At 66.9% G+C, this 25,368-nt stretch overlaps 1 protein-coding gene across 1 annotated transcript in view; it reads left to right on the top strand.

Moving 5' to 3' along the window:
• Positions 1–15,863: 15,863 nt before the first annotated feature.
• SND1 (staphylococcal nuclease and tudor domain containing 1) overlaps positions 15,864–25,368 on the top strand; it is a 79,204-nt gene continuing 69,699 nt past the window's right edge. Inside the window, exons 1-7 of the mRNA XM_039704571.1 lie at positions 15,864–15,980; positions 16,811–16,960; positions 18,375–18,495; positions 21,338–21,416; positions 22,552–22,712; positions 23,313–23,404; positions 24,761–24,916. Of these exons, the coding sequence (XP_039560505.1) occupies positions 15,864–15,980; positions 16,811–16,960; positions 18,375–18,495; positions 21,338–21,416; positions 22,552–22,712; positions 23,313–23,404; positions 24,761–24,916 (876 nt within the window). The remainder of the gene's footprint in view (positions 15,981–16,810; positions 16,961–18,374; positions 18,496–21,337; positions 21,417–22,551; positions 22,713–23,312; positions 23,405–24,760; positions 24,917–25,368) is intronic.

The raw sequence follows: 25,368 nt of genomic DNA, 5'->3' as shown, positions 1-25,368 counted from the left end.
CCTGGAGAGGCTGCAGGGGGCTGAGCGTGCCCGGGAGTTCCCCGTGGGACACGGGGCGTGCTGCGGGGCCGGATAAATCAGCGCCGCTGTCCAGGGCTCAGCCAGACCCTGCTGCGAGGAGGAGGGACACGGGCAGGAATCTTGGAGCAGGGGATGAGGGCACTTTGGGAAGTTCTTGCGCTCCAGGCACAGCGGATAAAGACACGGGAAAGAGGTCACAGGGCTCTGGAGAGGCTCGGGAGACACCGGGGATGCTGCCGGTGCTGCCTGCACCGAGCAGCCACCGGCACGGAGCCACATCCCAGCGCCTGCAGAGCTCCCGGACACCCCGCGGGGGAAAGGGGGGTCCCCACGCCCAGCCCAGCCCAGCCCAGCCGGGTGCCGGGATCCACAGGGAAGGGAGGGTTCCCCCATGCCCACCGCCCTCCAGCCAGCAATTCCTCATTGCCAAAATCCCATCCGTGGCTGCCCTCTGGCAGCGGCAGCCATTCCCCGGGTCTTGTCCCTTGTCCCCAGTCCCTCTGCAGCTCTCCTGAAGCCACTTTGGGCCCTGCCAGGGGCTCTGAGCTCTCTCCAGAGCCTCTCTGTCTCCAGCCGGACGCCCCCAGCTCTCCCCGCCTGGCTCCACGGGATTTCCCGGCAGGATTCCCACAGGGACGCGGTGCCAGCGCCTCTCCTGCCCGAGCAGCAGCGGAGCCGCGGAGCTGCCACCGAGCCTGGCGGCTGCTGCTCCCCCACGGCCTTGCCAGAGCCCCCAGCTCCACCTGGAACACCCTGAACCCCTCCCGGCACCCCCAGGCTGGGGCCGAGCTGCCACAGCCCCCAGACCCCTCCGCGCCACTTCCCCGCACAGCCCGAGGGAGTTTGGCGACACCGACCCTCGGAAACTCGGGAAACTCGGAAAAATAAACGCGACAAGAGGGACCAGCCCGCAGAGCCGGGGCGCATCCCGTGAGCTGTGCCCGGAGAGGGGCGGACGGCCCGGGGCGCTGCGCGGGGGCTGCTCCGGGAGGGACGGGCGGGACACGAGACCCCCGAAAGCCCCGGGGCCGCGCAGCCCCCGGCACGCCCCGGCTCGGCCCGCGCTGTGCCCGCAGGCGACACGGGGATTTCCTGAGACACGGGGAGCCGGGAGCGCCGGGAAAGCCGGGATGGGAGCCCTCGGAGCCCCCGATGGTGCCAGGGAACCCCGGGACTGGGCTGCGAGCCCTCGGTGCCCCTGATGGTGCCCGGAGCCCCGGGGCCGCGATGAGCTCGGTCCCCGAGCCGGCGGGGAGCAGCGAGGCCGGGCCAGAGCCGGTACCCCCGGGGACCCCGGGGCTTCTCCAGGTCCAAGCCCGCTCCCCACCAGCTCCTGCAGCAATTCCTGCAGCAAGTCCTGCAGCTTCCACGCGCAGGGAGAGACGCTCGGGAGGGCGGGAGCGCCGGGAGAGGGGCAAGGAGGTACCTGTGGAGCCTGGGGGAGCTGGACCGGACCGTCCCGGCGCCGGGCGGGCGCTCAGTGCCGGCGGCGGGGCCGTGATGTCACCGAGGAGGGAGAGGAGGACGGGGAGGAAGGGGCGGCCCGACGTGACCGCGCCCAGCACACGCCCGGCCCGGGGGGCTCCGTGGGGGCTCGGGGCCCCCCGGGCCGGGCTGGGGCTCGGTGCCGGCGCAGCGCCGGTGTTTCAGCACCTGCGGCCGGCGGACAGCACGGCCCCGCCGCGTCCCCGCGCCCGGAGCATCCCCGGGGAGCCCCCGGCCGAGCCCCCCGAGGGGCTTCGCTCCCGCGGCTCTCCCGCAAAACAAACAGGGACATATGGGATTCAATCATAAATCCAGCTTGGCTTTTATTACATCGATTTAATTTATTTTGGGTGCTGAACAAATAGAAGGCGGCCCCCGGGGTGGCGGCTGGGCCCCGGCGGGGACTCCCCGGTGTGCTCCAGGCGAGGCACCGGCACAGATGGCCCCTTCTTGGAAGATTAAAAAAAAAAACAACGTTGTAAACCTTTCAAGTAAAATATTTGAAGAGCAAATATTAGCCAGCGGGGAGCCCATCACCGTGGCCCTCCGCGCCCGGCCCCGCGAGTCATCCAGCCTTATTTGCACCCCGGCCCCGGCCCCCGGGCTCCGCGCCGCTGCCCGCCTTTGGAAAATACCATATGCTCCGAATTACACATTAACCACGGCCCCGCGCGGGAGGAGCCCCCGGAGCCGCCCGGAGAGCCGCGGGAGCCCCGCGGGCCGGGGGAAGCGGCGGAGGCGGGCACCGGGCCGTGCGTACCCGGCGCGGAGCGGGCGCGGCCCCGGGCACCGGGAAACGGGACCGGGAAAGGCGGGAGGGGAGCGGGAGAGACGGGAGAGACGGGACCGGGGAGATGTGGGGAGGGGAGGATGCGGGGAGGGAGGAAGAGAGATGGCACGTGGAGAGCAGAGCGGGAGAGAGGGTGAAATGGAGAGGTGGGGACGGGGAGGGATGGGGAGAGGGAGAAGTGGGCACGGGAGAGATGGAGAGACACGGAGAGGTGGTGAGAGGGAGAGGAGGAGGGATGGGGAGAGGGAAGAGACAGGGAGAGGGAGAAATGGACACGAGAGAGACGGAGAGACATGGAGAGGTGGTGAGAGGGAGAGGAGGAGAGGGGGGACAGATGTTGGGACACGGAGAGGTGACAGCGTGGAGAGGGGGAGACATGGAGACATAAGGACACAGAGAGGTGAAAAGGCAGAAGTGGAGAGATGCTGAAATGGAGAGATGGAGGCAGAACTGTGGAGACACGGAAAGGTGGAGAGGTGAATCTGTGGGGACATGAAATGATGGAGAGGGGGAAAGGAGAGGTGTGGAGGTGCGATCAGGGAGCTTGGAGAGGTGCAGAGGCTGAGGCGGAGCGCTGGGGACAGATCTGGGGACATGGAGGGGTGGGGACAGCTCTGGAGAGGGGGAGGAAGATCCAGGACCCACCGCGGCATTTGGGCTTCTGTGACCTCGGGAAGAGCTTTGCAGGGATGGAAAGGAAAGGAAAGGAAAGGAAAGGAAAGGAAAGGAAAGGAAAGGAAAGGAAAGGAAAACCCGGTCCCCACTGTCCCCAGGCAGGATCAGGGGCGGATTGGGGACACCGGGGGCTGTGGAGGGGAGCACAGAGCCCCGGTGTCCCAGGAAAGGCGCTCATGGCAGCAGCCCAGCAGGGAGGGGTGTCTCCCGCGGCTCTGGGGGGAGTTTGCAGGGCACAGGGATCCAGGTGGGATCCACCACCTCCACCTTTATACCCATCTCCGTTTCCATCTGCATTTCTCTTTCCATCTTCATTTCTGCCTCTGTATTTATATCTTAATCTCCATCTTTGTATCCTTCTTTTTTTTCCTGTGCTTTGACCTCTGCTTCTTCTCCATCTCTGCCTTTATCTCCACCCCATCTCCTCCTCCACTCCCGGACCATCTGCATCTCCATTCCCAACCCCATTTCCCACCTTCCTCCCCATTCCCCATCCCATCCCATCCCATCCCCGTTCCCATCCCGGTGTCCCGGGGCTGTCCCGCAGGGAGGAACCGGGACAATCCTGTGCCGGCCGGGCCGTGGCTCGGGGCTCGGGCTCCCTTCCCTGCGCGCTGCCCATCCCTGCTCCCGGCCGCGCCCGGAGCGTTCCGCCCTCCGCTGTCACCGCCCGGGGACAGCCCGGGCACAGCGGCTCCCTGTCCCCATTCCGGGCTGGCAGCAGCGACGGGGGGCGCTGGGACCGGGGTCTGCAGCTGGGAAGGGACACGGGACAGAGGGACCCTGCAGGGACAGCGCGGGAGGAGCTGGGAGGGGATCAGGGACCTGCTCTGCCAGAGGGGTGACGGGAACAGCGCTCGGGAATGGGACAGGGGACACAGGGACAGACACGGGGACACAGAGTGGCACAGGGACAGGGGGACACAGGGACAGGGACAGGAACGGGGACACAGAGTGGTAGAGGGAGAGGGAGGGGCACGAACAGGGACACGGAGTGGCACAGGGACAGGGGGACACAGGGACAGGGATGGACACGGGAACGGGGACACAGAGTGGCACAAGGACAGGGAGAAACACAGGGACGGGGGCACAGGGAGAGGGAGAGACACATGGACAGGGACACAGAGTGGCATAGAAACAGGGGGACACTGGAACAGGGAGGGACACTGGAACAGGGACACAGATAGCCACAGGGACAAGGGGGCAGAGGGACAGGGACACAGAGTGCGACAGGGACATGGAAGGACACAGGGACAGGGAAGGAATGGAATGGGGACATGGAGTGTGACAGGAATGGGAAGAGGGACATGGAGGGGAAAGGGAACGGGGACAGGAAGAGGATGGAACAGGGATGTGGAGGGACATGGGACCAGGGAAATGGAGAAGGTGGAACAGGGAGAGACAAGGGAACAGGGACAGGGATAGGATAGAACAGGGACATGGAGTGGCACAGGACCAGGGACAGGGAGGGGATGGAATGGGGACAGGGAGTGTGACAGGAATGGGAACAGGGACACGGGGGAGTAGAACAGAGGGAGCAGAACAGGGAATGCCATGATCCCAGGAGATTTCCACAGCGAGGCAAAGCTGCCAAAGCCCCGCAGCTCATTGCTGGGATTCTGTCTGGGACTCGGTGCCTGCGTTCCCTGAGCAGCACTGGGAGCAGCAGGGTCCCATCCCACAGGGAACAGCTGCTGGTGGCTCAGAGGAGCCAGGACCCAGGGCACCCCCAGGGCACCCCCAGGGCTCCCCCCGGCTGCACACAGGGATGGCTGCTGGGACAACCAGGCTTGGGATAACTGGATTTGGGAACTCCTGCCCAGAGGAGAGCTGGCCGTTCTGGTGCTGCTCACCCAGCTCCGGGTGTTCCCTCTCCTCATCCCAGCCCGAGCCAGCTCCGGGGAGGGCAGAGGGACGAGGTGCAGCTCCCAGGGGATCCACTCAGATCCCCTGCATCCCTGCAGTGCCCAGGGCCAGGCTGGACACTGGGGCTGGAGCAGCCTGGCACAGTGGCAGGTGTCCCTGCCGTGGCAGGGTGGCACTGGGGGGTCCCCAAGACCCCTTCCCACCCATCCCATCCCGGGATTCCCTGGTTTCCCTCCCTCTGCCGCTCCTGCCTGCACACCCAAGGCTTTTTGCACCATTCTGGGCTCTGTCCCTGCAGAAGGTCGCCCTGCTCCCCACCGAGCACCGGGTGCCTGGAAAATCCCATTCCTCCCTCCTGCAGAAAGCACGGGTGGAAGTTAAAAGCCCAGATGACTCAGCCGACCAAGAAAACAGAGTTTATCCCCACCTTCCCACCCACAATTTCACTTTCTTTTCCATCAAAATGATGATTGTTAAATGATTTGGGCTAAAAGAGGCAATTTGGGGGCTTGTGGGTGTCCTCCCATCATCTCTGGAGGAATGCAGGTGCACGATGGGACAGCGACCTTGGCAGGCCCAGAAATCCCGGGGATCGGGACATTGGAGCTGCTTTTCCCGGTGTCTGGGCAGAGATTTCCTGCCCCGAAAAGGGGCTGAAAACGGGGAGAAAACGAGGAAATGAATCAATTGTCATCAAAGGGCTGGGGCAGGGAGAGCGGGGTGGTGGAGGGCTGTGGCAGAAGGGAGAGGATTCCTCACGGCCCGGGAGACTCCGGCACCGCCGGGGGCAGTGAAGAGAAACCCCGGAGCGGGACCACCGGGACCACCGGGAGCCGCGGGGGGAGAGAGACCCCGGGGCCAGCACGGGTGGGGAAATAACGGGGACACGGGAAACATTGGGCACACGGGAAAACACCGGGAACACGGGAGAACACCGGGGGGCACGGGAAAAACAGCGGGATCACGGGAAAAAAATATCATAGGGTGGGAAAACGTGCTGTGCCTGGCGAGAGACACTGGCGGGGCGGATTCCCGTGGGCTCCAACCCCCCCCAGGTGCTATCCAATCTCCCCCAGGTGCCCCCCGCTCATCCCCAGGTGCCCCCCGGTCCCCCCCACTCCCGGGGGCTCCACCCGCGGGACACCGGCTCCTCTCCCAGCCCGGAGCGCGGCGCCGGGGCCGCTCCGTTCCCGTTCCCATCCCCGGGATTCCCTCCGTGGCCAGCCGCGAGTGACACGGCTGCGCTGGGGGCCGGCGGAGGGGACACCGGGAGCGGCACCGGGAGCGCCCCGAGCGCCTCCCGGGGGCTGGGGCCGGCCCGGGGGGACCCCAGCCGGTGACACGGGACACGGCGGGAGGGCTCCCCCGCTCGGGGCTGGGGGACTGGGGTCACCCGGAGGAGCGGCAGCGGCAGCGACCCCTGAGGGAGGGAGGACACCCCGGGGCTGCGGGGAGCGTGCCCCGTGCTGCCCTTCCCCAGACCCCGGGCCCGGGCTGGGAGCGGCACCGGCAGCTCCGGTGGGGTCACGGAGGGGCCGCACAGAGCTCGGGGGGACCCCGGCCCCTGTGGGAGCGTGCTGGGGGTCCCAGCTGCCCCGGGGCCGGGCCGGGCCGGGTCTGGGGTCCCACAACCCCGGGATCGGGATCGGGCTGGGTCTGGGGTCTCCCCAATCCCGGGATCGGACCGGGTCGGAGGTCCCGGTCCCGGTCCGGTCCCGGGGTTGGGCGCTCGCCGCTGACAAAGGGGGCGTGTCCCGCCAAGCCCCGCCCCGGTGACGGAGGGGGCGTGTCGCGTTGGGCCCCGCCCCCGGCGCGGCGCGAGGCCACGTGTGCGCGCGGGCGGCCTTTGCCGACGTGTCCCTGGCGCCGGAAGGGGCACTGGGGGGTCCCCAAGACCCCTTCCCACCCATCCCATCCCGGGATTCCCTGGTTTCCCTCCCTCTGCCGCTCCTGCCTGCACACCCAAGGCTTTTTGCACCATTCTGGGCTCTGTCCCTGCAGAAGGTCGCCCTGCTCCGCACGGAGCACCGGGTGCCTGGAAAATCCCATTCCTCCCTCCTGCAGAAAGCACGGGTGGAAGTTAAAAGCCCAGATGACTCAGCCGACCAAGAAAACAGAGTTTATCCCCACCTTCCCACCCACAATTTCACTTTCTTTTCCATCAAAATGATGATTGTTAAATGATTTGGGCTAAAAGAGGCAATTTGGGGGCTTGTGGGTGTCCTCCCATCATCTCTGGAGGAATGCAGGTGCAAGGTGGGACAGCGACCTTGGCAGGCCCAGAAATCCCGGGGATCGGGACATTGGAGCTGCTTTTCCCGGTGTCTGGGCAGAGATTTCCTGCCCCGAAAAGGGGCTGAAAACGGGGAGAAAACGAGGAAATGAATCAATTGTCATCAAAGGGCTGGGGCAGGGAGAGCGGGGTGGTGGAGGGCTGTGGCAGAAGGGAGAGGATTCCTCACGGCCCGGGAGACTCCGGCACCGCCGGGGGCAGTGAAGAGAAACCCCGGAGCGGGACCAGCGGGACCACCGGGAGCCACGGGGGGAGAGAGACCCCGGGGCCAGCACGGGTGGGGAAATAACGGGGACACGGGAAACATTGGGCACACGGGAAAACACCGGGAACACGGGAGAACACCGTGGGGCACGGGAAAAACAGCGGGATCACGGGAAAAAAATATCATAGGGTGGGAAAACGTGCTGTGCCTGGCGAGAGACACTGGCGGGGCGGATTCCCGTGGGCTCCAACCCCCCCCAGGTGCTATCCAATCTCCCCCAGGTGCCCCCCGCTCATCCCCAGGTGCCCCCCGGTCCCCCCCACTCCCGGGGGCTCCACCCGCGGGACACCGGCTCCTCTCCCAGCCCGGAGCGCGGCGCCGGGGCCGCTCCGTTCCCGTTCCCATCCCCGGGATTCCCTCCGTGGCCAGCCGCGAGTGACACGGCTGCGCTGGGGGCCGGCGGAGGGGACACCGGGAGCGGCACCGGGAGCGCCCCGAGCGCCTCCCGGGGGCGGGGGCCGGCCCGGGGGGACCCCAGCCGGTGACACGGGACACGGCGGGAGGGCTCCCCCGCTCGGGGCTGGGGGACTGGGGTCACCCGGAGGAGCGGCAGCGGCAGCGACCCCTGAGGGAGGGAGGACACCCCGGGGCTGCGGGGAGCGTGCCCCGTGCTGCCCTTCCCCAGACCCCGGGCCCGGGCTGGGAGCGGCACCGGCAGCTCCGGTGGGGTCACGGAGGGGCCGCACAGAGCTCGGGGGGACCCCGGCCCCTGTGGGAGCGTGCTGGGGGTCCCAGCTGCCCCGGGGCCGGGCCGGGCCGGGTCTGGGGTCCCACAACCCCGGGATCGGGATCGGGCTGGGCTGGGCTGGGCTGGGTCTCCCCAATCCCGGGATCGGGCCGGGTCGGAGGTCCCGGGGGTCTCCCCCGGGCTGACCCCAGCCCCATCCCGGTCCGGTCCCGGGGTTGGGCGCTCGCCGCTGACAAAGGGGGCGTGTCCCCGCCAAGCCCCGCCCCCGGTGACGGAGGGGGCGTGTCGCTTTGCGGCCCGCCCCCGGCGCGGCGCGAGGCCACGTGTGCGCGCGGGCGGCCTTTGCCGACGTGTCCCTGGCGCCGGAAGTCCCGCCCCCCCCCGCCCTGCCCGGTGCAGCCGGTGCGCCGCTCCGCGGCCGTTGCTGGTCCGTTACCGCCCGTGCCGGGCCGCTCCCGCCGCCCCCGGCTCCCCCCGGGGCCGCCCGGCTCCCCCGGGATGGGCCAGCAGAGCTCCGGGTCCCGGTGCTCCGGAGCCCCCCGGCAGCGCGGCCGTGCCCGGTGCCGCACGTGCTCCGTGCTCCGCCTCGCCGGGGCACCCCCGAGCCGGGACCCCCGGGTCCCGCGGGGATGGGCTCCCCGGTCCCTCCGGGGTCACCGGGAAGGGTCCCCGTGCCCCGCGCCAGGGCCCCACGTGTGCGGACAGCGGGGCCCGGGAGAGCGAAGGTCGCGTTCAGTCCCGGCGCCGTGTCCCCGTCCCGTGTCCCTGTTCCAGTCCCGTCCCGTGTCCCTATCCAATGTTCCCATCCCGTGTCCCCATTCCATGTCCCCGTCCCCTGTCCCTTCCCGGTCCCGTCCCGCCCCAGCCCGTTCCCTGCCGTGTCCCCGAGCCCCCCATTCCCGTGCCCGGGTGGCTGGGGGGTCTCGGCTGCCCCCAGAGCGAGACCCGTCCCCGGCTGTCACTGTCACTGCAGCCCGGAGCCGTGGCCGTGCTGGGGACAGGGCTGGGGACACGGGACACGGACCCTGGGGGTCTGGGGGCGCGTGGCAGGGATCTGGGGATGGATCCCGGAGCTCTGGGATGGGCACTGCGGGTGTGCGGTCAGACACCGGGGCTTTGGGGACACGGCGGGTCTGCTCTGGCACCGTGCTGCATGGCACTGGTGACAGGGATCTGCTCCTGCCCTGCCCGCGGGTTTTGGGGTGCTCAGTGACATCCTCCACCTCGGCTGTGCCCGCCCGATCCATCCACGGGGATGTGGATCCCCGGCAGGGTCTGGGGGGATTTTGGGGGGATTTTGGGGTCTGCTGGCTGGGTCACAGCTGTGCCTGTGCCGCGTAGCCCGCGCTGTGCCCTGTGTCCCCTTCCAGGCCAGCATTCCCCGGCTCTGGTGCCAGCCACGTGCCCGGTGGGTCCCGGCACAGCTTTGGGGTTTTTGGGGCTTTGGCCCCTTCCTGCTGCAATCACAGTCGGACTAGGGGCTTTGGGAGCTCGAGTTGGGCAGCAGGATGGGGATGAAGAGCGGGAGCTTTCCTCCCACTCCTGGCAGGGTTTTTAACCCTTTGTGCCCCACAGGGGCAGCTCTGGGTTCTGGCTGTGCCCGTGGCATTTTGGTGCCCTGGCAGCCCGAGCTGGGGCTGTGCACGCCGTGTGCCTGTGCTGTTCCCCGGCTGGGTTAAGCCAGGTTCAAGCCCACATCTCTCTCTGGAGCCCTCAGTGGGATGGGCAGGCCCGGGGTGACTCTTGCTGGCAGGGTGGCACAGTGACACCCGGCTGCTGGGACAGTGTCCTGATCCCACGGCCATCCCTGGAGCAGCTCCCAGCCGGGATCCCGACAGCCCCGCGGGGCAGGGACAGGGCCACGGGGATCAGGAGCTGGCACGGAGTGTCCCCAGAGCACTGCCCTGCCCTGGGACACGGAGCACTCCAAGGATCCCACCCGGGATCCAGGGCTGGGCATGGAGCCCAGCAGCTCCCTGGCCTCGCCGTGCCCTGTAAATGAAAGCTTAGGGTTAATTACAGCCGTGAAACCTCCAAGTCGTTAAGCACAGAGCAGGGAGCCCGGCTGGGATAGCTCCAGGGCCGTGCCCGGCCGCCCTGCCCGGTGCAGCCGGTGCGCCGCTCCGCGGCCGTTGCTGGTCCGTTACCGCCCGTGCCGGGCCGCTCCCGCCGCCCCCGGCTCCCCCCGGGGCCGCCCGGCTCCCCCGGGATGGGCCAGCAGAGCTCCGGGTCCCGGTGCTCCGGAGCCCCCCGGCAGCGCGGCCGTGCCCGGTGCCGCACGTGCTCCGTGCTCCGCCTCGCCGGGGCACCCCCGGGCCGGACCCCCGGGTCCCCGCGGGGATGGGCTCCCCGGTCCCTCCGGGGTCACCGGGAAGGGTCCCCGTGCCCCGCGCCAGGGCCCCACGTGTGCGGGCAGCGGGGCCCGGGAGAGCGAAGGTCGCGTTCAGTCCCGGCGCCGTGTCCCCGTCCCGTGTCCCTGTTCCAGTCCCGTCCCGTGTCCCTATCCAATGTTCCCATCCCGTGTCCCCATTCCATGTCCCCGTCCCCTGTCCCTTCCCGGTCCCGTCCCGCCCCAGCCCGTTCCCTGCCGTGTCCCCGAGCCCCCCATTCCCGTGCCCGGGTGGCTGGGGGGTCTCGGCTGCCCCCAGAGCGAGACCCGTCCCCGGCTGTCACTGTCACTGCAGCCCGGAGCCGTGGCCGTGCTGGGGACAGGGCTGGGGACACGGGACACGGACCCTGGGGGTCTGGGGGCGCGTGGCAGGGATCTGGGGGTGGATCCCGGAGCTCTGGGATGGGCACTGCGGGTGTGCGGTCAGACACCGGGGCTTTGGGGGCACGGCGGGTCTGCTCTGGCACCGTGCTGCATGGCACTGGTGACAGGGATCTGCTCCTGCCCTGCCCGCGGGTTTTGGGGTGCTCAGTGACATCCTCCACCTCGGCTGTGCCCGCCCGATCCATCCACGGGGATGTGGATCCCCGGCAGGGCCTGGGGGGATTTTGGGGTCTGCTGGCTGTGTCACAGCTGTGCCTGTGCCGGGTAGCCCGGCGGGGATGTGGATCCCCGGCAGGGTCTGGGGGGATTTTGGGGGGATTTTGGGGTCTGCTGGCTGGGTCACAGCTGTGCCTGTGCCGCGTAGCCCGCGCTGTGCCCTGTGTCCCCTTCCAGGCCAGCATTCCCCGGCTCTGGTGCCAGCCACGTGCCCTGTGGGTCCCGGCACAGCTTTGGGGTTTTTGGGGCTTTGGCCCCTTCCTGCTGCAATCACAGTCAGACTAGGGGCTTTGGGAGCTCGAGTTGGGCAGCGGGATGGGGATGAAGAGCGGGAGCTTTCCTCCCACTCCTGGCAGGGTTTTTAACCCTTTGTGCCCCACAGGGGCAGCTCTGGGTTCTGGCTGTGCCCGTGGCATTTTGGTGCCCTGGCAGCCCGAGCTGGGGCTGTGCACGCCGTGTGCCTGTGCTGTTCCCCGGCTGGGTTAAGCCAGGTTCAAGCCCACATCTCTCTCTGGAGCCCTCAGTGGGATGGGCAGGCCCTGGGTGACGCTTGCTGGCAGGGTGGCACAGTGACACCCGGCTGCTGGGACAGTGTCCTGGTCCCACGGCCATCCCTGGAGCAGCTCCCAGCCGGGATCCCGACAGCCCCGCGGGGCAGGGACAGGGCCACGGGGATCCGGAGCTGGCACGGAGTGTCCCCAGAGCACTGCCCTGCCCTGGGACACGGAGCACTCCAAGGATCCCACCCGGGATCCAGGGCTGGGCATGGAGCCCAGCAGCTCCCTGGCCTCGCCGTGCCCTGTAAATTAAAGCTTAGGGTTAATTACAGCCGTGAAACCTCCAAGTCGTTAAGCACAGAGCAGGGAGCCCGGCTGGGATAGCCCCAGGTGCCCCGGGCTCTGCCCTGCCTCTGGGTGTGGGGGAGCAGGGCCCAGAGCCTCGGGTGGGCTCCTCCTGGGGGGTTCAGTGCCCCGGGCACGGGGCTGGGCTGGCTCTGGTGGCGGGGCAGAGCTGGAGGGGTTTGGGATCCCTGCGAGCACCCCGGGGGGATTTCGGGTGGAGGGAGCCAGGGCAGGACTGGAACCACCCTGAGGCTGGGTCAGGGAGATGCCCAGGGCCAGGGAGATCCCTGGGGGTAGGTACAGAGTTTGTGGTGGCTGGGAGTGGGGCTGCCCCAGCCCCAGGGCACAGCTGTGGGCAGCAGGAGAGCAGCAGTGAGCCACGGAGTGCCCAGGGGTGCTGAGCACCCACCCGGCGAGCAGAGGGCACACGGGGCAGGCTGTGAGCAGGAGGGGTGAAAGGGTGGTGAGGGACAGCCAGGGCAGATGCCTGCAGCCTTCTGAAGTGGGGTGGTGGTGCTGTGCATGGGGTGAAGCTTTCTGAAATTGTATGGTGGCACTCTGTGTGTCGTGGCTGTGTCAGCTGTGACATGTGCTGAGACACCTGGGAACGGGGGATCCTCAGGGTCAGGGAGATCCCAGGAGCAGGGAGATCCCTCAGAACTCCAGGGAGATCCCACACGCTCTGGCTGCTGGCCCAGAGCCCAGCCCTGCTGCAGGACCTGGGGAATGTGGCTGGGAATGTGGGGCTGGGGGTGTGAGGGAGCCCTGGGAGGGGGGATTGGCTGGGAGTGCCCAGCCCGGAGCTCTGGGGGCCAGAGCTGTGGTGGGACGTGGCCTGGCTGGGCTCACCTGGAAAGCACCAGGTGTAAAATCCTGATTTTCCAAATCCTCCTGGGTGTTCTGTGTGCACGGAGGTGACCCCGTGTCTGGGTGTGCTGAGCTCTGAGGGACCCCAGAGCCCCTGCAGTGCCACCCTGCCATGGCAGGGACACCTGCCACTGTGCCAGGCTGCTCCAGCCCCAGTGTCCAGCCTGGCCCTGGGCACTGCAGGGATCAGGGGCAGCCCCAGCTGCTCTGGCAATTCCAGCCCAGCCAGCAATTCCTCATTGCCAGGATCCCACCCATGGCTGCCCTCTGGCACTGGCAGCCATTCCCTGTGTCCTGTCCCTTGTCCCCAGTCCCTCTGCAGCTCTCCTGGAGCCCCTCTGGGCCCTGCCAGGGGCTCTGAGCTCTCCCTGGATCCTTCTCCTGTCCAGGTGAGCCCCCCCAGCTCTCCCAGGCTGGATCCCTGGGAGCTGAGGGGCTGCAGCCCTGGAGCAGCTCCGGGCTCTCTCTGGGCTCTGCAGCAGCTCCAGGTGCTGCTGCTGTGTGCCCAGGGCTGGGGCAGCTCTGCAGGGGGGTCTCACCTGGGGGGCACAGGGGCAGGATCCCCCTGCCCTGCTGGGGATGAGCCCAGGCTGTGGATGGTGTCCCCATCTCCAGCTGGGGCAGCTCTTGGCTCTCCAGGCCGTGGCACTCAGCGGTGCCGGGTTCCCGAGCCCTGCCAGGGCAGGACACGTCCCTGGAGCTCTGCCCCTGGAATTCTGTGTGTCCGTGCAACGTCACCTCCCTGTCCCCTGTCCCTGGCTGCTGCTGCTATGTCAGGGGATGCCCGCTGTCCCCCTCTGTCCCCCTCTGTCCCTGCTGTCCTTTCTGTCCCCCTGACCACTCTGACCCCGTTGTCCCTGCTGTCCCCGTGTCCCCCTGACCGCTGTCCCCGTGTCCGCAGGTGCTGTCGGGCTGTGCCATCATCGTGCGGGGCCAGCCCCGCGGGGGGCCCCCCCCGGAGCGCCAGATCAACCTCAGCAACATCCGCGCGGGGAGCCTGGCACGGCGCGCGGCCGCCAGCCAGCCCGACGGCAGGGACACGCCCGTTTTAATATCAGTTATTCCTCCTCAGTCTATTGTTAGCACCAGGATTTAATCCTCAACATCAAGTGGAAAATCCTAAACCTGGCATGCTGAAGGTGTCCCAGTATGGACTAAACCACCCCAAAGTGTGAGTTCTGCTCCTCTGGGGAGCTGTGTCTGCCCAAACCCAGCTCCTGGCAGTTCCCAGCAGGACAGAGTGGGAGGTGCTTACCTTCAGCAGCCTTTTTATCAGGGTTTTGTCTTTGTGGAGGAATGTTTTATAGGAAGTGTAGATTCCTGGATGGGAAAAGCACGGGAACAGGAAAAAGCAGGAGTCAGAAATGGACACAGTTCCCTGCTCCTGATCCCCAAGGGGAGGGTCAGTCCTGAAGGATTCCTGAGGCCTGGACCCACCTGGTTTGGTGTCCAGGGTCTTCAGCTTGGCCAGTTTCTTCACCTTCACCTGCTTGGGCAGGTCTCCTGTGACACACAGTGGGGACAGCTCAGGCTCTGTCCCCTCCTGCTGGGACTGCACCTGGGGACACCCAGCCCTGCCCCTGCCCACCCTGGGAGCAGTCCCAGCTCCCTTCCCTGCTGGAATTCCGGGATGAGGATGTGCTAAAACCCAGCTCCTCATGCCCAGGGCTTCCTTGGCTTCCCAGCGAGGTGCTTGATAGAGGAGAGGAGGTTTCTCTCTCTCCATTTCCTGCCCAGGAAGGGCTTTTCCTCTCCAGGCAGCTCCAGGACAGCAGTTCCTGCTCCCCACAGCCTGCCCCACTCCGTGCTCATCCTGCACATGGCCACAGCCAGGGGTGAGCTCCTGTGGCTGCTGGGCTCTCCCAGGAGGGGAAATCACTGCCAGGGCAGCTCCCTGCAGCCTCCAGCTGCTCTGCCAGCCCCACAGAACCCTGGGCCAGCTCACCTTCCATCCTGAGCTCCCCATGCCCTTGAGCTTCCCTGACAGACACCCTGAGCTCCCCTGGCAGCTCCCCTGGCACCCTGAGCTCCCCTGGCAGGCACCCTGAGCTGCCCTGGCACCCTGAGCTCACCTGACATGCGGAGCTCGCCCACCCGCAGGATGTGTGGCCAGTGCTGCAGGGTCTTGATGAAGAAGGGGTTGGTGACGCCCACGACGATGTTGGGCCTGGAAGGAGGGGACAGGCTGAGCGCCGGTGGCTCTGGCTGTGCCTCGGGGGCTGGCAGGGCAGGGCAGGGGGCACTCACGGGGCCTGGGTGCGCGTGGTGTACTCCTTGAACTCGCTGTCGTGGATGGTGAAGTAGGGCCGGAAGTCACAGCAGTACCGCAGCGGGGCCAGGCAGCTGCAGGGACAGGCAGGGTCACCCGGGTGTGGCAGGGTCACTCTGGGCATGGCAGGGTCACTCTGGGTGTCTCAGGGTCACTCTGGGCATGGCAGGGTCACTCTGGGTGTCTCAGGGTCACTCTGGGCATGGCAGGGTCACTCTGGGTGTCTCAGGGTCACTCTGGGCACGGCAGGGTCACCCCAGCAGTGTCACGATCACCCCGGGCCAGCACAGGGGACAGTCCCTCCCCTGGCTGTGCCCACCCTGGGGCTGCCCAGCCCAGGGGCCCTCGGCCTCCTGCCCCCCGGCCCCCCTGGGCTCGTGTCCCAGCTGGCACAGCACCCCCAGGGCCTTGCCCAGCCTGGAGTGCTGCAGGGCCTGGGGCTGCCCCAGGGCATGGCTGGCACCTGGCCTGGCTGAATCTCTCGGGGGAAGCTGGAGGTTTTGGGGTTAGGTGCTAAGGCAGAGCTCTGAGCTGGGGAGAGAAGGTTCCCCAGGGCTGGGAGCATCTGGGGAGATTCCTCTGTGCTCCTCTCTATCCTCGCTGGAAAATGAGTGTGGAATATTTGCAGTTTGTCTTGCAAAGCTTCCACGAGCAAGCTAAACTCAACCCAGGTGAGCAGCACAGAGTGCACGTGGGAGGGAAAGGCTGCCAGGATTTGCTGTCAGTTCCCAGTCCCTCACACCCCGGGGGTGTCACCTGGTGAGGGCCAGGACCATCTCTGAGGACACGGTTGGGGACGGTGCCATCACCACCATGGGCTCCCCCAGCAGCATCAGCTCCCACAGCATCTGGATGTGGATCAGCACTGGCTGGAAGCACCTGGGACAGTGCAACAATGACAGGGTCACTCAGGATGGAGCAGACACAGCCGTAGCCTGCAACCCCCCCAGGTGTGCTCCTGTCTGGGAATCTGAGCTCTAGGATGGACTGCAGCATTCCACAGGAAATTCAGGTGTTTCCACCTGGGCTGTCACTCAATTGTTTCATACAAGTTTAAAGGAAATGCTATAAACAAAGTCAAACAATCTGTGATCAGAGTCATGGAATGGTTTGGGTGGGAAGGGAACTCAGCCCATCCAGTGCCACCCCTGCCACCCTGGGGCCTCCTCTGGGCTCTGCAGCAGCTCCAGGTGCTGCTGCTGTGTGCCCAGGGCTGGGGCAGCTCTGCAGGGGGGTCTCACCTGGGGGGCACAGGGGCAGGATCCCCCTGCCCTGCTGGGGATGAGCCCAGGCCGTGGATGGTGTCCCCATCTCCAGCTGGGGCAGCTCTTGGCTCTCCAGCCTGTGGCACTCGGTGGTGCTGGGTTCCCGAGCCCTGCCAGGGCAGGACACGTCCCTGGAGCTCTGCCCCTGGAATTCTGTGTGTCCGTGCAACGTCACCTCCCTGTCCCCTGTCCCTGGCTGCTGCTGCTATGTCAGGGGATGCCCGCTGTCCCCCTCTGTCCCCCTCTGTCCCTGCTGTCCTTTCTGTCCCCCTGACCACTCTGACCCCACTGTCCCTCTCACCCCTCTGACCCCGTTGTCCCTGCTGTCCCTGTGTCCCCCTGACCACTGTCCCTGTGTCCCTGCTGTCCCCGTGTCCCCCTGACCGCTGTCCCCGTGTCCCCCTGACCGCTGTCCCCGTGTCCGCAGGTGCTGTCGGGCTGTCCCCATGTCCCTGTGTCCCTCTCCCCCGCTGACCGCTGTCCCCGTGTCCGCAGGTGCTGTCGGGCTGTGCCATCATCGTGCGGGGCCAGCCCCGCGGGGGGCCCCCCCCGGAGCGCCAGATCAACCTCAGCAACATCCGCGCGGGGAGCCTGGCACGGCGCGCGGCCGCCAGCCAGCCCGACGGCAGGGACACGCCCGACGAGGCACGGCTGGGACACATGGGCTGGCATGGGCTGGGGGACACAGGCAGGGCATGGGCTGGGCAGGGACACGCCCGACGAGGCACGGCTGGGACACGGGCTGGCATGGGCTGGGCACGGGCTGGGACACGGGCTGGGCAGGGCTGGGCAGGGGCTGGGCAGGGGCTGGGCAGGGGCTAGGCACGGCAGGGACACGGGCTGGGCAGGGACACGCCCGACGAGGCACGGGGACAGGGGCTGGGACATGGGCTGGGCACAGGCTGGGGGACATGGGCTCGGCATGGGCTGGGACACGGGCTGGGCACGGCGGGGACATGCCTGACGAGGCACGGGGACACGGGCTGGCAGGGGCTGGCATTGGCTGGGACACAGGGCTGGCCAGGGCTGGCATGGGCTAGGCATGGCACAGACACGCCCGACGAAGCATGGCGGGGACATGGGCTGGGGGACACGGGCTGGGCATGGCTGGGACACACGGAGTCCGTCTGGCCCCAGGGGGGGCTTGGGGGAACCTCCTGCTTTGCCCCTCTGCACCTGGGACGGTGTTGTGAGGGGCACAGGGGGGTAGCTTGGGGCACATGGGGTGGCTTGAGACTCGGGATGGTTTGGGGCACATGGGGTGGCTGTTTTGGGGCATACGGGGGGTGGGGATGCTTTGGGGCACACGGCGGTGGTTTGGGGCACACGGGGGTGGTTTGGGACTTGGGATGCTTTGGAGCACATGGGGTGTCTGTTTTGGGGCACATGGAGGTGGTTTGGGGCTCGGGAGATGCTTTGGGGCACACGGGGCTGGTTTGGGGCACACGGGGTGTGTGTTTTGGGGCACACAGCGGGCGCTCTGGCACTCGGGCTGGTTTGGGGCACACGGGGTGTGTGTTTTGGGGCACACAGCGGGCGCTCTGGCACTCGGGCTGGTTTGGGGCACACGGGGTGTGTGTTTTGGGGCACACAGCGGGCGCTCCGACGCTCGGGGTGCTTTGGGGCCGTCCCGGAGCCGCTCGGTGCCGGCGGGCCCGGCCCCCCTCCTGCGGGCCGGGGGCGGCGGGCGCAGCGCTGGCAGATAATTGCTCTCCCTGGGGAGTTTTGTCTTCCAAGCAGCCTCTAAATGTCACTCTTTGCCGAAGTGACGCCTGTCAGCCCCGCTAATTGTTTATGAGCGCGTCATGTTCCCACCTCCGGCCGCGCTCCCGCCCACCCGCCCGTGCTGCAGCGGGAGCGCGCCCCGGGAGCGCGCCCGGGAGCGCGCCCCAGCCTCCCGAGCCCGGCGCGCCCGCTTCTGGGGGGCTGCAGCCCGCCCGGGACCCCTCGGGGGTGTTCACCCCGCAGGGAGGAGCGGGATCCCGGCGGAGCGGTCCGGGGGAAGGGGCTGCTCCCCCTCCCGCCGGGACCCCCGGCTCAGGGCGCCTCTCCCCATCAGCCCTGGGGCTTCCCGGCCCGCGAGTTCCTGCGGAAGAAGCTGATCGGGAAGGAGGTGTGCTTCACCGTGGAGTACAAGACCCCGCAGGGCCGCGAGTACGGCATGGTCTACCTGGGGAAAGGTGAGCAGGGGTACCTGGGACAGGGGGGATGGATGGGATACCTGGGAACAGGAGGGGATCAGTGGGATACCTGGGAAAGGTGGGGATGGGATACCTGAGAAGAGGTGAGGATGGATGGGATACCTGGGGAAAGATGAGGAGGGGTACCTGGGAACAGGAGGGGATGGATGGGATACCTGGAAAGAGATGAGGATGGGTGGGTTACCTGGGAAGACGTGAGGATGGATAGATTACCTGGGAAAAGATGGTTCCAGGTGTTTTCCCTGGGCAGAGGTGGTTCCAGGGTGTTTTCCCTGGCTAGAGGTGGTTCCAGGGTGTTTCACCTGGGCAGCGGTGGTTCCAGGGTGTTTTCCTTGGGAAGAAGTGGTTCCAGGTGTTTTCCCTGGGCAGAGGTGGTTCCAGGGTGTTTCACCTGGTAGAGGAGGCTCAGGGGGAGCACAGGGGGGTTTGGGTGCCCTGGGATGTGCCATCAGCAGCAGGATGCCTGCCTCCTTTCCCATCGCTTTTCCATGACTCTTCCATGGCTCTGGGGGGGCAGTGAGGGCTGTCCAGGTTTCCCCAGCTCCAGCCCCGCTTTCCCTGCTCCAGGAGCCTTCCTGGGCTCAGCCTGGGGTGAAGCACAGATCCAGCTGGGAATCACCCTCTGGGGGGCTGCAGTGGCAGGGGGAGGTGTTGGGGCTCAGCCTGGGGTGCCTGAAGCACAGATCCAGCTGGGAATCACTTCTGGGGGGCTGCAGTGGGAGGTGTTGGGCACGCTGTGGCAGCAGGAGGAGGGGGCATTCCCCCTTGCCCATGGATTCCCAGCCCTGGGAGGGGGGCAGTGCCTGCTGCTGATCCCAGGGAGCAGCTCCGGGTGAATTCCCACAGCTTTCCCTTTGCCATCCTCTCTGCTGATACAAATCTCTTGCTTGTCTGTGCTGAGCTCCCAGAAGGAATCACCCTCCCTGGGTGCCCTCCGGGTGGGTTTTGGGGCTCTCCCTCCCTGGATGCCCTCAGCGTGGCCCTTTGGGGGCAGCTGTTTTATCCCTGCCCAGAGTTCCTGGGGGTTCAGGGGATGGGGTCTGGGCTCCCAGCTCATCCTGCAGAGCCTCCCTGTGGCTGGGGCAGGGGGAGCTCCCTGTGGGGCTGGGATCCCTGCTGTGGGGTGTTTGGGATCCCAGTGGGGTGTGCCTGGCCTTGGACACGGCTCCCAGGCATTGCAGCCCCGTGGGAAGGAGGGAAGGAGCAGGAGCTGGGAAGGGGCTGCTGAACTTTGGGGGGAGTCCCTGGGGAGCCCCAGTGGGGACTGGGGGGGTTGGGTGCCCTCAGCCCCACATCCCTGCGGGCTGGGCTGGTTTCCAGGTGGGAATGGGCTGGAAAGGGGGAGTGGCTGCTCCAGGTGTGCTCCCCGTGGCACTCAGGGCATTCCCAGGGCACTCAGAGCCTTGCCTGGCATTCCCAGGGCACTCAGAGCCTTGCCTGGCATTCCCAGGGCACTCAGAGCCTTGCCTGGCATTCCTGTGGCACTCAGAGCCTTTCTTGGCATTCCTGTGGCACTCAGAGCCTTGCCTGGCATTCCCAGGGCACTCAGAGCCTTGCCTGGCATCCCCAGGGCACTCAGGGCATTCCCAGGGCACTCAGAGCCTTGCCTGGCATTCCCATGGCACTCAGGACATTCCCGTGGCACTCAGAGGATTCCCAGGGCACTCAGAGCCTCTCCTGGCATTCCTGTGGCACTCAGAGCCTTGCCTGGCATTCCGTGGTGCATTCCTGAGCTGCTGCTGTGCCAGGAGACCCTCGGGATGGGGATCCCCCCTGCAGAGGGAGGGGGTGGAATCAGACATTTGGGAAGGAGCCCCGAGATCCAAGGTGATGGAATCAGTGTTTGATTTGGGCCTTGGGTGTGGGAGCTGCTGCTCTGCTCTGCCCTGAGCCGCCCTCCAGCCGGGGCCAGCCCGGGGCCAGGGCAGGGAGTGGGGCTGGGAAGGGTTGGGATGGTGGGGCCCTCCTGGAGCCATCCCCATCCCCGCTCCAGCCCCGCCCGGAGCCGCGCGGGCGGGAGAAATGAGGCAGAAAATGTTTCCTGATGAAGTTTGTCAGGGTTGGAACACCATTAATGTGGGAACGCCGTGACAGATTCCCTGCAGCAGCTCCTGCTGGGGGATGGAGAGCAGGGAGCTGGCAGAGGGATGGGGACAGGCTGGGTCACGGCTGAGGGACAGCCAGGGGGCTGGGCGGGTTGGGATGGTGGGGCCCTCCTGGAGCCATCCCCATCCCCGCTCCAGCCCCGCCCGGAGCCGCGCGGGCGGGAGAAATGAGGCAGAAAATGTTTCCTGATGAAGTTTGTCAGGGTTGGAACACCATTAATGTGGGAACGCCGTGACAGATTCCCTGCAGCAGCTCCTGCCTGGGGGATGGAGAGCAGGGAGCTGGCAGAGGGATGGGGACAGGCTGGGTCACGGCTGAGGGACAGCCGGGGGGCTGGGCAGGGTCTGGAGAAGCAGGAGGGGCTGAGGGAGCTGGGCAGGGGCTGAGCCTGCAGCAAAGGAGGCTCAGGGGCCCTGGTGGCTCTGCACAAGTCCCTGGCAGGAGGGGACAGCCGGGGGGGTCGGGCTGTGCTCCAGGGAACAGGGACAGGAGAGAGGGAACGGCCTCAGGCTGGGCCAGGGCAGCTCAGGGTGGGCACAGCAGGAATTTCCCCATGGAAAGGGGTCAGGCCTTGGCAGGGGCTGCCCAGGGAGCCCAGGCTGTGTCCCCAGGAGAGCTCTGGGGCTGTTCCAGCACTGCTTACTGGGATCACTGGGAATGCTGCCCCATTCCCGTGTCCCTCTGGCTCCTCTCACCTGCTCCTCTCCTCTCACAGACACCAGTGGTGAGAACATTGCAGAGTCCCTGGTGGCTGAGGGACTGGCTTCCCGGCGGGAGGGCATCCGAGCCAACAAGTACGTGCTGATCCCATCCCCATCCTGATCCTGATCCTGATCCCATTCCCGTCCTGATCCTGATCCCATCCCTGTCCTGATCCTGATCTCATCCTGATCCCAGTCCTGATCCTGATCCCCGTCGTGATCCTTATCCCATCCCCGTCCTGATCCTGATCCCATCCCCGTCCTGATCCTGATCCCGATCCCATCCCCATCCTGATCCTGATCCCATCCTGATCCTGATCCCATCCTGATCCTGATCCCGATCCTGGGCTGGTGCTTGGGGCATGGAGCCCCTGGATCCCTCGGCTGTGGGCCCAGGCCCTGCTCCTCAGCTCCCCAGGTGCCCACAGATGTCCCCGGGGTGTCCCGTGGGCCTTGGGGCTGTGCAGGGGCTGCCAGGGGCTGCCTCCTTCCCTGGGATGCTGAGGCCCCTGGGCTGGGGAGCAGGGACTCTCTGGGAGCCTCCAGAGTCACTCCTGGGGTGGGGCTGAATGCCCTTTGTTCCCCCTGGAGAGGAGGTGCTGGGACATGGCTGGTGCAGGGTCTGGCTGGGTGACCCCTGTGCCAGCAGAGCCGAGGCTTTTCCTGGGCTCCCTCACATCCCGGGGTGTGGGAGAGGCTGCAGGGGGGACAGGATCCATTGCAGGGGTGCAGGACACTCCAGGGCAGGGTCAGCCTCCCTTATGGGGTCGTGGAGTCATGGGATGGTTGTGTGGGAAGGGACCTCAGAGCCCCCCAGTGCCACCCTGCCATGGCAGGGACACCTGCCACTGTGCCAGGCTGCTCCAGCCCCAGTGTCCAGCCTGGCCCTGGGCACTGCAGGGATGCAGGGGCAGCCCCAGCTGCTCTGGGCACCCTGTTCAGTATCCCTGTTTGCTGTGGCAGGGCTGGTGCTGGGGCTGGGAGGGCATCGTGGGCGCTTTGCTGGCCCCTCAGTGGCCGCCTGTGTGCGCAGGGCTGGGCTGACCCCTGGCCTCCCATGGAATGTGCCTTCCCTGCTCTCCCAGACGTGCTCTGCCCTGCTGGGAGCTGGGAACGCCGCTGCCCGTCTGTATCCCCACTGGGCTGGGCGCTGGGAGGGGCTCCCTTGGGTCACCCAGCACGGGAGCACCCCGGGGTGGCGGCGCTGAGCGCGGTGTCCCGCACGCAGCCCCGAGCAGAGCCGGCTGGCCGAGCTGGAGGAGCAGGCCCGCAGCGCCAAGAAGGGCATGTGGAGCGAGGGCTCGGGCGCGCACACCGTGCGCGACCTCAAGTACACCCTGGAGAACCCCCGGCACTTCGTGGACTCCCTGCACCAGAAACCCGTCAACGGTAAGGTGGCCCTGGGGAGGTCCCTGTGCCCCCGTGTCCGTGTCTCTGTGTCCCCATGTCTCTGTGCCCCCGTGCCCTGTGTCCCTGTGCCCCCGTGTCCCTGTGTCTCATGTCCCCGTGTCCCTGTGCCCCCATGTCCCCGTGCCCCCGTGTCCCTGTGCCCCCGTGTTCCCATGTCTCTGTGCCCCCATGTCCCTGTGTCCCTGTGCCCCCGTGCCCCCGTGTCCCCGTGTTCCCATGTCTCTGTGTCCCCATGTCCCCGTGTCCCTGTGCCCCCATGTCCCTGTGCCCCCGTGTCCCTGTGTCTCATGTCCCCGTGTCCCTGTGTCTCATGCCCCCGTGTCCCTGTGCTGTGTCCCCGTGTCCCCGTGCCCCCGTGCCCCCGTGCCCCCGTGCCCCTGTGTCCCCGTGTCCCTGTGTCCCCGTGTCCCCGTGTCCCCATGTCTCTGTGTCCCCTGTCCCCGTGCCCCCGTGTCCCTGTGTCCCCGTGTCTCTGTGCCCCTGTGCCCTGTGCCCCCGTGTCCCTGTGTTCCCATGTCTCTGTGCCCCCGTGTCCCCGTGTCCCCGGCCCGCGGGCTGAGCTCCGCTGTCTCTCCGCAGCCATCATCGAGCACGTGCGGGACGGCAGCGTGGTGAGGGCCCTGCTCCTGCCCGACTTCTACCTGGTCACCGTCATGCTCTCGGGGATCAAGGTGAGCCCCTTCCCCCTGCCCAGTTCCCTCTGCCACGTTCCCTCTGCCCCATTCCCGCTGCCACATTCCTGCTGCTCAATTCCCTCTGCCACATTCCCACTGCTCTGTTTCTGCTGCCACATTCTTCCTGCCACATTTCCACTACCCAGTTCCCTCTGCCACATTCCCACTACCCAATTTCTCCTGCCACATTCCCACTGCTCAATTCCTGCTGCCCCGTTCCCTCTGTCCCATTCCCACTGCTCGATTCCCTCTGCCACATTCCCTCTGTCACATTCCCACTGCCCTATTCCCGCTGCCCAATCCCCACTGCTCAATTCCTTCCCTGTCCGACCTCCTTGGCTCCTGCTGCTCTCTGTGTCCCAGGGCCGCAGCAGGGAGGGGTGCAGGGACATCCTTGTCACCTGCTGCACCTGCAGTGCCAGGCTGGGAGGAGCCCGGGGTGTCACCGTGGGGTGGGGACAGGTGTGGGCTGGGTGGGGCTGTCAGACACCTGGTCAGGATTGTGTGGGAGTTCATGGGATCCCGGCATCCCTGAGGCTGGAGAAGCTCTCCCAACCCAGCCAGCCCAAGCTATGTCCAGTGCCCACCTCGTCCCCAGCCCAGAGGCCTGAGTGCCACCTCCAGGAACTCCTGGAACTCTGTGGGCAGCCCCTTCCAACATCTGATCACCCTTCCCATGGAGAGATTCCTGCTGTTGTCCAAGTTCAAGGAACCACAGACTTGTTTGTGTGGGAAGGGACCCCAGAGCCCCTGCAGTGCCACCCTGCCATGGCAGGGACACCTGCCACTGTGCCAGGCTGCTCCAGCCCCAGTGTCCAGCCTGGCCCTGGGCACTGCAGGGATGCAGGGGCAGCCCCAGCTGCTCTGGCAATTCCAGCCCAGCCAGCAATTCCTCATTGCCAGGATCCCATCCATGGCTGCCCTCTGGCACTGGCAGCCATTCCCTGGCTCCTGTCCCTTGTCCCCAGTCCCTCTGCAGCTCTCCTGGAGCCCCTCTGGGCCCTGCCAGGGGCTCTGAGCTCTCCCTGGATCCTTCTCCTGTCCAGGTGAGCCCCCCCAGCTCTCCCAGCCTGGATCCCTGGGAGCTGAGGGGCTCCAGCCCTGGAGCAGCTCCGGGCTCTCTCTGGGCTCTGCAGCAGCTCCAGGTCCCTGTCTAGGGCTCCCCTGAGCTGGAGTCAGTCCCTGTTCCCCAGGGCACTCAAAGGGCTCTGCCCTTACACAAATTCCCCGATTTTAGTCCCCAAAACCCCCCTGGAGCTGGGGAATGGGGGCAGGCTCCTCCCCAGGGGGGTTTCCACCCTCCTCCCGAGGTTTTGGGCCCGTCCCTGCCCTGAGTGTCCCCGTGTCCTGCAGTGTCCCACCTTCAAGCGCGAGGCTGACGCCGAGGTCCCGGAGCCGTTCGCGGCCGAAGCCAAATTCTTCACGGAGTCACGGCTGCTCCAGAGGGACGTGCAGATCGTCCTGGAGAGCTGCCACAACCAGAACATCCTGGGCACCATCCTGCACCCGGTGAGCGCCGGCACGGGCTGGCTCCGGGGCTGGGCACGCTCCGGGGGTCACGGGGGGGAACTGGGAGCTGTGGTGGGTTTGGGACATCCTGGTCCGTGTGAAGGGGACAGCCTGGGAGTGGCACTGGGGTCTGTGGGCTCCTTCCCAGTGGATTTGGGACATCCTGGTCTGTGTGAAGGGGACAGAGCCTGGGAGTGGCACTGGGCTTTGTGGGCTCCTTCCCAGTGGATTTGGGACATCCTGGTCTGTGTGAGCAGGGCAGAGCCCAGGAGTGGCACTGGGGTTTGTGGGCTGTGGGTTTGGGACATCCTGGTCCATGTCAGGAGGGCAGAGCCTGGGAGTGGCACTGGTGGGGTCTCCAGTAGCACTGGGAGCTCAGGGGACATCGAAAGGGCTGTGCAGGTGCCCACCAGCAGGGCCAGGGTCTGGGGGGGATCCTGCTGTCCCTGGGG

The sequence above is a fragment of the Passer montanus genome, unplaced genomic scaffold (assembly GCF_014805655.1).
Source record: "Passer montanus isolate IOZ18808 unplaced genomic scaffold, ASM1480565v1 scaffold177, whole genome shotgun sequence".
Lineage (NCBI taxonomy): Eukaryota > Metazoa > Chordata > Aves > Passeriformes > Passeridae > Passer > Passer montanus.
This window is presented reverse-complemented; position numbering and strand designations above follow the sequence as displayed.